The sequence below is a fragment of the Meles meles genome, chromosome 1 (genome assembly GCF_922984935.1).
Source record: "Meles meles chromosome 1, mMelMel3.1 paternal haplotype, whole genome shotgun sequence".
In the NCBI taxonomy this organism is placed as follows: domain Eukaryota; kingdom Metazoa; phylum Chordata; class Mammalia; order Carnivora; family Mustelidae; genus Meles; species Meles meles.
This window is the reverse complement of record NC_060066.1, coordinates 109,738,579-109,751,962: the sequence shown is the minus strand read 5'-3', so window position 1 is coordinate 109,751,962 and position 13,384 is coordinate 109,738,579. Positions and strand designations below refer to the sequence as shown.

At 39.8% G+C, this 13,384-nt stretch overlaps 2 protein-coding genes across 12 annotated transcripts in view; both read left to right on the top strand.

The window, feature by feature from the left end:
- RPRD2 (regulation of nuclear pre-mRNA domain containing 2) overlaps window positions 1–13,384 on the top strand; it is a 95,774-nt gene that overhangs the window by 49,309 nt on the left and 33,081 nt on the right. The window lies entirely within an intron of this gene.
- Window positions 12,441–12,781, top strand: LOC123952704 (60S ribosomal protein L37a-like). Its single transcript, XM_046022083.1, has one exon. It carries the CDS (start codon window positions 12,470–12,472, stop codon window positions 12,746–12,748), a length of 279 nt encoding a protein of 92 aa, XP_045878039.1. The 5' UTR covers window positions 12,441–12,469; the 3' UTR covers window positions 12,749–12,781.

Below are 13,384 nucleotides of genomic sequence, written 5' to 3'. Positions count from 1 at the left end.
AACTGATCAGTACATAACCTATTTAGTGTAGGTTTCTGTATACAGATACCTTATTTAATATATATTAATATATTTTTGATTGATTATCATTGAATTCATGGCTAACAGCACTACAGTGCTTGAACAAAGTTTATGTAATACATGTGTTTTCTATGTAAGGCACATCACAGCCTTCTTGTGCTTAGGAAGTCTAGACAGAAGAACTTCAGTGCTATACTTGGGGACCATTTTAAACACCAAAATCCTCACTCAAGCACAACGATGCAAAGAAATATGGCACTAAATAGACTATAAAGAGGATACTTGGTTCTAGTATGATAGCTGAAACAAGAGGCAGAACATCACCTTGTTTGACCTCATCTGAGAATATGCCAGTAACCAACCTAAAGTTTTTGCCATTCTGTATGTGTTTAAGAATGACTAAAAAAGCAAAATTTGCTAAATAAACTTTAGCAAGTAGGTGAATTGACAAATAGGGAATCCAGGATTGAGATTAATGAGGATCAACTGTGTGTAGAAGAAAATCTTAACAAAAGTTGTGTAAGATGTTTATGGAGAAAATTATAAAACATAATTGAGAAACACTGTAGAAAATCTAAATAAGGTATTTGTGGATAGGGAAGACTTGGTATTTAACAATGTTAATTCTTCCCAAATTGATTTATAAATCTAGTGCAGTCTTTTTTTTTTTTTTTTTTTAACTTTTTAACTTATGTCTACACCCAGGAGTGATCTCAAACTCAACCACCCTGAGATCAGGAGTCACATGCTCCACCGACTGAGCCAGCAGGTAATCCAGCTCAGTCTTAATTAAGATCTCAGTAAAGGTACCCTCCCCTTTTTACAGATTGCTCTGAATTTTATGTGGAAGTGCAGGGAGTTCTCCTTCCCCTCCCCAGAAAGAGAAAGCCAGAAATTGTTGAAAAATAACAAGGTGGAAGAACTGGCTCTACCAGATTTCAAACTTTATAAAGCTGTAATAAATAAAGCAGTCTGTTATTAGCCCGAGATAGCCAAAGAAAATGGTAGAACATAATACAAAGTGTAGATGCAGACCAATATATGTGTATAGTATACACATATCTGTGTATGAAACTATATATGGGTAGTGGAAAAGGAACTAACTATTGCTTCGGCAATTGGCTATTTATATATATTTATATAAAATTAGATTTCATATATTTATATATATAAAATTAGATTTCATTAATACCATATGTAAAAATTAGTTGCATATTAAGGACTTAAATACAAAAGAACTAGGGGCTCCTGGGTGGTTCAGTCAGTTAAACATCTGACTCTTGTTCTCGGCTCACGTCCTATTTTCAGGGTTGTGAGTTCAAGCCCTGTGTTGGGCTCCATGCTGGTCGTGGAGCATACTTTTAAAAAAAAAAAAGAACTTAAAGGAAAAAAAAGAACTATAAATCCTTTTGAAAGAGAGTATCTCATGCCCTTACCTCAAAAGGTTGATAAATTGGCCTACTTTTATTTTTTTTTAAGATTTTATTTATTCATTTGAGAGAGAAAGAGCACAAACAGGAGAGGCAGAGGAACAAGCAGACTCCCTGCTGAGCTGGGAGCCTGCCATGAGGCTGGAACCCAGGACCCTAGTACCATAACCTGAGCTAAAGGCAGACACTCAACCACTGAGCCACCCAGGTGCCCCTAAATTTGACTACTTTAAAACAAAGACCTTCTGTGGCACCTGGGTGGCTCAATGGGTTAAGCCTCTGCCTTTGGCTCAGGTCATGATCTTGGGGTCCTGGGGATCGAGCCCCGCATCGGGCTCCTGCTCAGCAGGGAGCCTGCTTTCCCCTCCCTCTCTCTGCTTGCCTCTCTGCCTACTTGTGATCTCTGTCAAATAAATAAAATCTTAAAAAAAACAAAAACAAAAAAGCAAAGAACTTCTTTTTATTGAAAGACACCATAAAGAATGAAAAGAAAAACCACAGAGTGGGAGAAAGAATCTGTTGTGTAGTCAACAAAGGGTTCATATCCAGAATATACAAAGAATAACAAAATAATAAGAAAAAGACAAAAAAAATTAGAAGGTTTTACCTGGCACTTACCATCTTTGAAATTAAAACAGAAATTATTTAAGTATTGATCACCTTTAAAGATTTTATTATTTATTCATTTGACAGACAGAGATCACAAGTAGGCAGAGAGGCAGGCAGAGAGGGGGGAGGAAGCTCCCTGCTGAGCAGAGAGCCTGATATGGGGCTTGGTCCCAGGACCCTGGGATCATGACCTGAGCGGAAGGCAAAGGCTTTAACCCACTGAGCCACCCAGGCGCCCCTATTAATCACCTTTAAAGCAATCAACAGATAATTGGAGCAGCTGGGTGGCTCATTTGGTTAAGCGTTTGATTCTTGATTTTAGCTTAGATCATGATCTTAGGGTTGTGAGATTGTGCCCCAGTTGGGCTCTGTGGTGGGCGAGCAGCCTGCTTAAGATTCTCTCTCGGGGCGCCTGAGTGGCTCAGTGAGTTAAATAAAGCCTTTGCCTTCGGCTCAGGTCGTGATCCCAGAGTCCTGGGATCGAGCCCCGCATCAGGTTCTCTGCTCGGCAGGGAGCCTGCTTCCTCCTCTTTCTCTCTGCCCGCCTCTCTGCCTACTTGTGATCTCTGTCTGTCAAATAAATAAAATCTTTAAAAAAAATAAAAAGATTCTCTCTCTCCCTCTCCCTCTGCCCTTCGTCCAACCCTCAAATAAATAAATAAATAAAAACTTTAAAAAATTTTTAATGAGGGGAGCCTGGGTGGCACACTCAGTTAACTGTCAGACTGTTGGTTTTAGCCCAGGTGGTGATCTCACAGTCATGGAATTGAGCCCTGCATGGGCTCCACACATAGCATGGAGTCTGCTTGAGATTCTCTTCCTCTCCCTCTGCCCCTCCCACTTGTGTTCTGTCTCTCTCTCTCAAATAAATAAATCTTTAAAAAAATCTTTAATGAGAAGAGCTCACTAAGAGCTGGTATTTTGCATTTTTTGCAGATCTCTTTAATATCTGGTAGTAACGGTGTACAGTTAAATTCTCTTGTCTGCTTCTGCATTCATTGTGGTGTGATATCACATCATACGGTCTTCGGACAGCTGAGATATGTATATCCTTAATCCTTACATACAGTGTAAGCCAAGTTCCAGTCAGGTGGGGGAAACCACACACCAGTAATTTAAATAAGGAAAATTCAATGTAGAGAATTGTTAAGTAGGTAAATGTAGCTAACTACTGCTAGAAGGAATAAGAGAGCTCTAAGGTGTAATGGGATAGTGTGTGCTGAAAGCAGCTACTACCTCTGGCCCTGATGGAAGGGTGAAGAGCAAGCCCTTCCCTCCTCCCACCTGAGACTCAGACCTAAGGAAAGAGTGGATTGCTGCAAGAATGTGCTACCTGCCCCTGTAGTGGCAGAGACTGGCTGCGGAGCACTCGTCACTGTCTGCAAGAGCAGCAACACACTGCTGTGCTCAGACCCTGCCAGGAAGCCCACGTGCTGATCCATTTGAGAACAGAACACCAAAAGAATCCCCCCACTTCTCCCAGCCTGTCAGCGTGGCTCTAGGGGCCTCTATTGGCAGATATTAACACTGAGCCAAAGGGAAATAGAGCTTGCAGTCTGGCTCTTGTACCAACCACAAAGAAGTGTGGGTTTAGAGCTGAGAGGCACTAAATTAATAACTAGTATGTATATTCACCAGATAGGGCAGACATTTTAAAGTCCAATACCAACATGTGCACAACTGTGGCACAGTGGAAACTCTTGTATACTCTTGGTTTAAGGGATGATTGGTATAAAATAACCTCCTTTTGAAAAGTTTGTTATGTACACACTATGACCTTTGGGTTTCACCCCGAGGCTTTTACTCCTGAGAAACTCCTGAGAAACTGCAAAATCAATGGCAGAGAATTTTTATAGTAACATTGTTCTTGGTAATAAAAATTTGGAAACAGTCCAGATGGTTTTCTGCAGGAAAATGAATGTGTTGTGGTATATTGGGATAACTAGATAGCAAAGAATATTAATGAATTTCAGTTACATACAACAACAGAAAGAAATCTCACAAAATATTGGGGTGCCTGGGTGGCTTAGTCAGTTAAGTGTCTACCTTCAGCTTAGGTCATGATCCCAGGGTCCTGGGATCTAGTCCATATTGGGCTCCCTGCTCAGTGGGGAGGCTGCTTCTCCCTCTGCCTGCTCTGCCTGCTGCTCCCCCTGCTGGTGCTCTCTCTCTGACCGAGAGAGATTTTAAATAAAATAAAATCTTTAAATAAAAGTCTTTGAAAAAAAAAAAAAGATAAATTGCAGTATTGAGTAAATAGAAGAAGTTTGTTCCTTTTGGCAATTGAAATGGCAGCCTGTAAGTACAAATTGTATAATAAACCATAGAGTGGTATAGTTTGCCCACTTAGGGAATAAGTTCTGGAAGATTTTGCTTACTCTATCCCTTTTTTGAGATTCAGTATCAAGAAATTTTCCCTTTCTGGCTTCTTTGTTTCAGTCTGAATTAAGGAATTTTTACTCTTTGCTATACCTTGTCTCTTCTTCCATCTTGGTAGCTAACACTCCACATTGTAATTGAAACAGGTCCTGCTTATCACCAGTTTCTGCTCCCCTGACTTTGAGCTTCTGCTTACAGTATAATGCCAGGCACTTCCTATAGGTGATTGGTAAATGCCTGTACAATGGATGACTGATGACTGGATGGGAGGGAGATACTGTGGAGTGCTGCAAAGCAGCATGTCTTTAAGTACAGGTCCTGGGTATTCTTAGGTGGGACCATGGATGTAGTTTAAATGATCTTAGTTTAAGAGAAATAAAATTTAAAATTTTATTTTATAATAATTTGGAAGTAATTGAATTATTTAGTGTAATATTTAATATCATCTGTATTATTATCTTATATTAACAGTTTTGCAACTGATTTTCAGTAGCTGTGTTAATGTGTTTGTGATTGCATTTTTCCCCTTTGTTTCTTGGGGATTTTGTTGTGATTATATTTTGGCATGAGACGATACTATTTTATGAGAAGCTAATGAGAACAGATTAAAGATGGCTTTGATATATACATAATTGTTTGAATCAAGTGACTGTGGAAAGTATTTCCAATAGTTTTGGTGGAGAAAAATGGTGAAATAATTGAATAGTAAGGTGAAATAATTGAATTATGGGGTTGATAAATTAAAAACAATGTATACATTATCATGCTCATGTTATAATTTGTTTCAACAAAATATCATTTTTCCTTTTAATGTCAGTATGAGTGGTATTTGCCTTAATTTGTAAATTCTAATTTGTAGTTGTTGAAGAACTATAGAATGTAATCAGTAGGATCATATAAGGATAAAAAGATATATGGAGACTTTGCAATCATCTTCATAGGAAATTCAAGAAAATTCACAGACTTAAGAGGATTTAGTAGGGTTGCTGGGTACAGATCAACATCTAGGAATCAATAGCATTTCAATACATCAGAAATAACCAGTCAAAAAGTATAATAGAGGGGCGCCTGGGTGGCTCAGTGGGTTAGGCCTCTGCCCTTGGCTCAGGTCATGATCTCAGGGTCCTGGGATCCAGCCCCACATCGGGCTCTCTGCTCAGCAGGGAGCCTGCTCCCCCCCCCACCCCGCCTGCCTCTCTGCCTTCTTGTGATATCTCTCTCTGTCAAATAAATATCTTTTTTAAAAAAGTATAATAGAAGAACAGGTATTATTAACAGTAACAACAAAAGCTATGTGAAGTATCTAGAATAAAAGCATAATAAGACCTTTCTGGAGAAAATTACAAACTATTAGAAAAAAATGATAATCAGCATATAAATACAGTACACTTTAATAAAAATCCCAATAAGACATTTTAAGAAACTTGTTGTACTGATTCTGAAATTCACATAGGGGGTCCCTGGATGGCTCAGTTGGTTAAGCGTCTGCCTTCAGCTCAGGTCATGATCCGGTGTCCTAGGATTGAGCCCCACGTCTGACTCTCTGCTCAGCCAGGAGTCTCCTTCTCCCTTTCCTTCTGCTCCACCCCTTGCTCGTGCTCATTCTCTCTCTCTCAAATAAATAAAATTCATATAGAAGAGTCAGTGTCTAGCAGTAGCCAAGACTGTTGATAAACAGCAAGTCAAATAATAAACCTTGATACTTCAATTATAAAAGAATGTGATAGCAGTATAAGGACAGATTTGAGGAACATAGAAAGCCCAGAAAGGGACCAATGTATATGGGACCTTTGTAAATGATACAAGTTGCATTACAAATCATTGGAGGAAAGATGAACTCTTCAGTAAGTGAGTCTGGGACATACGCTTTCCATCCAGAAAAAAAGGACCTGCTCAATGTTTTTCTATACCATATCCACAGTGTATTCCAAATGAATTACCTTAGTGTATAAAACAAAACTTTACTTTTTAAAAGATTTTATTTATTTGAGAGAGAGTATGAGAGGGGAGAAGGTTAGAGGGAGAAGCAGATTCCCCGTGGAGCTGGGAGCTGAATGTGTGACTCGATACTGGGATTCCGGGATCATGACCTGAGCCAAAGGCAGTTGCTTAACCAGCTGAGCCACCTAGGCGCCCTAAAACAAAACTTCCAACATGTTAGAAACAAATATTTTTATGACTGTGAGGATTAAAAGCTCTTTTAGAGGGCACCTGGGTGGCTCAGTTGGTTGAGCATCCGATTCTCAATTTCAGCTCAGGTCATGATCTCACAGTTGTGAGATCGAGCCCCAAGTCAGGCTCTATGATCAGTGTGGAGCCAGCTTAAGATTCTCTCTCTCCCTCTCTGCCTTCCCCTTCCTGCCCTCCCTCTCTTAAAAAAAAAAAAAAGGTGGGGGCGCCTGGGTGGCTCAGTGGGTTAAAGCCTCTGCCTTCGGCCCAGGTCATGATCCCAGGGTCCTGGGATCGAGCCCCGCATCGGGCTTTCTGCTCAGCGGGGAGCCTGCTTCCTCCTCTCTCTCTGCCTGCTTCTCTGTGATCTCTGTCTGTCAAATAAATAAATAAAATCTTTAAAGAAAAAAAAAAAAAGGTGGTGGGGGCTCCAGCAGAGAAGCAAAGAAAGTACCTTAGAATTTAAATTAATCAAATCAAAGATTTGATTTTATTCAAAGAATAAAATCAAAATTAGACTTGCGCATTGTACAAGACACCTTAAAATTAAAGACAAGTAACACACTAGGGAAGATATTTGTTATAGACAAATAAAAAAGAAAAGTTGCATAAATGGAGATCGTTTAGGAGACACAGAATAGGAAGTTTTTGGAGATAAAATCTATCCAATTTGAGCTCCAAGGTTTTTTAAGTGTTGACTATTTCCTTACGTTGACCTATTATTTAGTCTTCCATTCAGTTAGCAAATACTTACTAAGAACCTATAAGACATAGCACATGACATCCCAGAAATAAGATTTTTTTTTTTAACATTTTATTTATTTATTTGACAGAGAGGTCACACAGGCAGAGAAAGGGGGAAGCAGGCTCCCAGCTGAGCAGAGAGCCCGAGGTGGGGCTGGATCCCAGGACCCTGAGATCATGACCTGAGCCAAGGGCAGAGGCTCAACCCACTGAGCCACCCAGACACCCCAGAAATAAGATCTTGATAAAGAAAAGATATTCCCCTGAGTGAGGCACAAGCATATGCTGTTTAGCTCTGTTTGTTTTAACTGTGATACCTGGGCACCTCCTCCTGTACTCTTCATCAGCTTTATGCTTTGAAATAATTGTTAATACCCTGCTGTTTTAAATGCAGAGATAGGGGATGCTAATAAAGGAAACATCTGTTGAATATCCTAGCACTTCTACAAGGTCAGCCAATTGTTTGTTACATATAAGTCAACAACAAAGTTTATAATTAATTTTTTATGTTATATGTGGCAGAATTATACATTCTGCAGAATGTGATCAGTAATGGCTAAAATAGAGACCTAAAATAACAAGGTAAGTAAAACTGCTATTCTGGGTTTTATTTTAATTTTATTTTCAGAGAATTCCTAAATATGAGAGATGGTTGAATTGTAGAAGTTTGAGAGTTCTGTTTGTATAAATAAGGAACAAATCTGTAAGAATTTTAGAGCTAATAAATTATGTAGTAAAATCATTTTTACAAATGAAGAAATCTAGGGGAACCTGACTCGCTCACTTACAGCTTTATGACTCTTGATCTCAGGTTTGAGTTTGAGCCCCATGATGGGTATAGAGATTAATTTAAGAAATAAAATCTTTGGGGCGCCTGGGTGGCTCAGTGGGTTAAGCCACTGCCTTCGGCTCAGGTCATGATCCAAGGGTCCTGGGATCGAGTCCCGCATCGGGCTCTCTGCTCAGCAGGGAGCCTGCTTCCCCCTCTCTCTCTCTCTGCCTGCCTCTCCATCTACTTGTGATCTCTCTCTGTCAAATAAATAAATAAAATCTTTAAAAAAAAAAAAGAAATAAAATCTTTAAAAAACAAAAAACAAAACAGCAACACAAAAACAAATGAAGAAACCTGGCCCCCAAAAGACTCTTACTGAAACAGAACTAAAACCTCTAGGTTTTAGTTCTTTGTTTCTCCATCTAGGGCTACTTTTACTGTATTATACTCTAGTCTTTATTATATGTTCTCTTAGCAGTTGCTGTTTTTCCAGCATATTTTACTTGAGGACTCATAGCAAATAATTTGGTTTGACAATAACAAAATCCAGTTGTCATTTATTCAGTTACTATTTAGTGAGCACCTGAGCACCTTGTAGGTACCAAAGAAACAAAAGTAAATAAGTTATGTCTGCTGTGAAGAAGCTCTGCAGTCTAGTTGGAAAGAAAGACAGTTACAGATATTTTGATTTGACTTCCAGCCAGATGGCCGATGATCAATTCCAAAGGATGGGTTGTTTGTTTTTTAAGATTGCATTTATTTGAGAAAGAACATGAGAGCGTGCATGCCGGTGGAGGGGGTGCAATTAGGGCAGAGGGAGAGAGAAGCAGACTCCACTCTCAGCAGGGAGCCTGATGTTGGATCCCAGGACCTTGGGGTCATGACCTGAACCAGGTCAGATCCTTAACCCTAGCCACCCAGATGCCCCCAAAGGTCATTTTTTAATAAAACAGTTATATTCTTGGGGCGCCTGGGTGGCTCAGTGGTTTAAGCCGCTGCCTTCGGCTCAGGTCATGATCTCAGGGTCCTGAGATCGAGTCCCGCATCGGGCTCACTGCTCGGCGGGGAGCCTGCTTCCTCTTGCTCTCTCTGCCTGCCTCTCTGCCTACTTGTGATCTCTCTCTGTCAAATAAATAAATAAAATCTTTAAAAAAAAAAACAGTTATATTCTTGACCAAATAAAAACTGCACCAGCAACAATGGACATATTAGAAAATCAGAGCTGACGTTAAACCAGTATGCCTATGTCAGTAGTACCATGTGGTCTGGCAGTTAGACTGGGACTCCGGAGCAAAGGGGTGGTTTTGAGTCATAAGCACCCCCTGGCTTCTGATATAAATTTTCTCTCTAGAAGTACATTTCCTATCTAGACCACCAGGAATCCCATAGATCAAATAAATATGTGTTTACAATCCAAAAATCGCCAGACACTTGGGAAAGACAAACCACCATGAAGGAGGATCAGCAGATTTAGATCCCCTCCCCACAGTGAGCTTCAGATATTAGAATTATCAGACAATATATAAAATAACTATACAAAAAATGTTAAAGATGAAATGAAATGAACAATGGATAAGACACTTGGACAGATTTTAAAAAGAACCAACAGGGATTGTAGAAAGAAAAAAGAGTAAGCTAGAAATAACTTCTGAAGAAATAGAAAGCAGCAATTAGAAGGAGGTGGAAAAAAAGATCAGAATGAGAGGCTCATGGGTGGCTCAGTGGGTTAAAGCCTCTGCCTTCTGCTCAGGTCATGATCCCAGGGTCCTGGGATCGAGCCCCACATCAGGCTCTCTGCTCAGCAGGGAGCCTGCTTCCTCCTCTCTCTCTCTACCTGCCTCTCTGCCTACTTATGATCTCTGTCTGTCAAATAAATAAATAAAATCTTTAAAAAAAAAAAAAGATCAGAATGAGAGGCCTAATTAACATCAAATTAGCTTCCAGGAGGAAAGAACATTTGAGCTCTTCTGAGGAGGTAATGCTGAGAACTCTCTGAAGGTGATGAAAAACATGAATCTGCAGCTACCACAACCACAACATATACTAAGCAGGATAATTAAAAAGAAATTCACACCTAGTCATTGTAATAAAATTATAAAACCAAACCAAACCAGAAAATAGCAAATGTTGGGATGGGGGGAAACTTCTGTTTCTGGTAGGAATGTAAAATGGTGCAACAGCTATGGAAAACAGTTTGATGGTTCCTTAAAAACTTAGAATTTCTGTATGATTTAGCAGTTCTGCTTCTAGGTATATACTCCCCGGAAATGAAAGCAGGGACTCAAAGAAATATTTGTACACGTGTTCAAAATAGCATTATTCACAATAGCCAAAAGCTAGAAACAAACCAAGTACCAATTTTCAGAGGAATGGATATGCAAAGTGTGGTATATACATAAAATGGAATATCATTTAACCTTAAAAAGAATTCTGGCATATGCTATACAACACGGATAAACCTTGAACACATTATGCTAAGTGAAATAAGCTAGTCACAAAAGGGCAAGTGTTGTCCTGATTCCACTTAGATGAACTACAGTAATCCAATTTACAGACACAAAGTACAGTGGTGGTTGTAGGGGGAAAGGGAAGATTATGTTTAATGGCTATAGAGTTTGAGTTTTGCAAGGTTAAGAGAGTTGTGGAGAGGGGCGCCTGGGTGGCTCAGTGGGTTAAAGCCTCTGCCTTCAGCTCAGGTCATGATCCCAGGGTCCTGGGATTGAGCCCCGCATCGGGCTCTCTGCTCAGCGGGGAGCCTGCTTCCTCCTCTCTCTGCCTGCCTCTCTGCTCACTTGTGATCTCTGTCTGTCAAATAAATTTAAAAAACTTAAAAAAAAAGAGTTGTGGAGATTGATTGTACAACAGTGTGAATGTGTATATTCATAGAGATAGAAAATAGATGAAAAGAAGTCAGGAGCTGGGGGAGGCAGTAGTGGCGAGTTAATTATTTAATGGGTACAGATTTTCTGTTTAGGACAATGACAAATTTTGGAAATAGTTGGTGGTTGTACAACATTGTGAATATAATTAACGCCACTGAGTTGTGCATTTAAAAAATGGTTAAAATGGCAAGTTTTATTTTACTACAGTAAAAAATAAACAAAGAGCAGTGCCGAAGAGAAAAGACAGAAAGACAGATCCCATACATAAGACTACAATTAGATTGACAACATACAACTATGGTAGCCAGATGGCAGTTTTGAGTAGTATGTAGTAGCATTTATAGAAGTAGCTGTCAATATAGATTTGCATACAAAGCAAAACTACTTTCCAGAACCATTCAAGGAGCACTTGAGTGGTTCAGTTAGTTAAGTGTCTACCCCTGGCTCCCACGGTCCTGGGATTGAGCTCTGCATTGGGCTCCTGGCTCAGTGGGGAGTCTGCTTCTCCCACTCCCTCTCCCTCTGTGTGCTCACTCTCTCTCTCTCAAATAAATAAATCTTTAAGAAAAAAAAAAGGGGGGGACATCTGGGTGGCTCAGTCGGTTAAGCATCTGCCTTCGGCTCAGGTCATGATCCCTCAGGGTTCAGAGTTTGCATGCTCACTCTCTTTCTCTCTCAAATAAATATTTTTTTAAAAAATCTGTTTAGATTAGAGGTTGATTTTACATTCTATACCCGTAGATTTTATTATTCTCTTTAAAGATTTTATTTATTTGATAGACACACAGTGAGAGGGGAACACAAGTAGAAGTGGGAAAGGGAGAAGCAGACTTTTCACCTGGCAGGGAGCCTGTTGCAAGGCTCCATGACCTGAGCGTGAGCTGAAGGCAGACACTTAACAACTGAGCCACCCAAGCGCCCCATCCAGTAGATTTTAAATGAATTATGCAACTGAATTTTTAAAATTTTAATCATTAAAAGATAAAAGAAAATGTTATAATTTTTTAAGCCTCTGGTAGCCTTCCTATACTTAAAAAGTGGCAGTAGAGAAAACCCAAAAGACTCCACTCCAAAACTGCTAGAACTTGTACAGGAATTCAGTAAAGTGTCAGGATATAAAATCAGTGCACAGAAATCAGTTGCATTTCGCTACACCAACAACAAGACAGAAGAAAGAGAAATTAAGGAATCAATCACATTTACAATTGCACCCAGAACTATAAGATACCTAGGAATAAACCTAACCAAAGAGGCTAAGAATCTATACGCAGAAAACTATAAAGTACTCATGAAAGAAATTGAGGAAGACACAAAGAAATGGAAAAATATTCCATGCCCCTGGATTGGAAGAATAAATATTGTGAAAATGTCTATGCTACCTAAAGCAATCTACACATTTAATGCAATCCCTATCAAAATACCATCCATTTTGCTCTCGGGGCTCAGACCTAGTTTGAGGCGACATGGCTAAACGCACCAAGAAGGTCGGAATCGTGGGCAAATACGGGACCCGTTATGGTGCGTCCCTCAGGAAGATGGTGAAGAAGATTGGGATAAGCCAGCATGCCAAGTACACTTGCTCCTTCTGTGGCAAAACCAAGATGAAAAGACGAGCTGTGGGGATCTGGCATTGTGGCTCCTGCATGAAAACTGTCGCTGGTGGCGCCTGGACCTACAACACCACTTCTGCCGTCACAGTAAAGTCTGCCATCAGAAGACTGAAGGAGTTGAAAGACCAGTAGAAGCACCACCGTTTGAAACATTGCTAACCTATAATAAATGGGTTAATTTATGTAACAATAAATAAATAAAAATACCATCCATTTTTTTTTCAAAGAAATGGAACAAATAATCCTAAAATTTATATGGAACCAGAAAAGACCTCGAATAGCCAAAGGAATATTGAAAAAGAAAGCCAAGTTGGTGGCATCACAATTCCAGACTTCAAGCTCTATTACAAAGCTGTCATCATCAAGACAGCATGGTACTGGCACAAAAACAGACACATAGATCAATGGAACAGAATAGAGAGCCCAGAAATAGACCCTCAACTCTATGATCAACTAATCTTCGACAGAGCAGGAAAGAATGTCCAATGGAAAAAAGACAGCCTCTTCAATAAATGGTGCTGGGAAAATTGGACAGCCACATGCAGAAAAATGAAATTGGACCATTTCCTTACACCACACACGAAAATAGACTCAAAATGGATGAAGGACCTCAATGTGAGAAAGGAATCCATCAAAATCCTTGAGGAGAACACAGGCAGCAACCTCTTCGACCTCAACCGCAGCAACATCTTCCTAGGAACATCGCCAAAGGCAAGGGAAGCAAGGGCAAAAATGAACTGTTGGGATTTCATCAAGATCAAAAGCTTT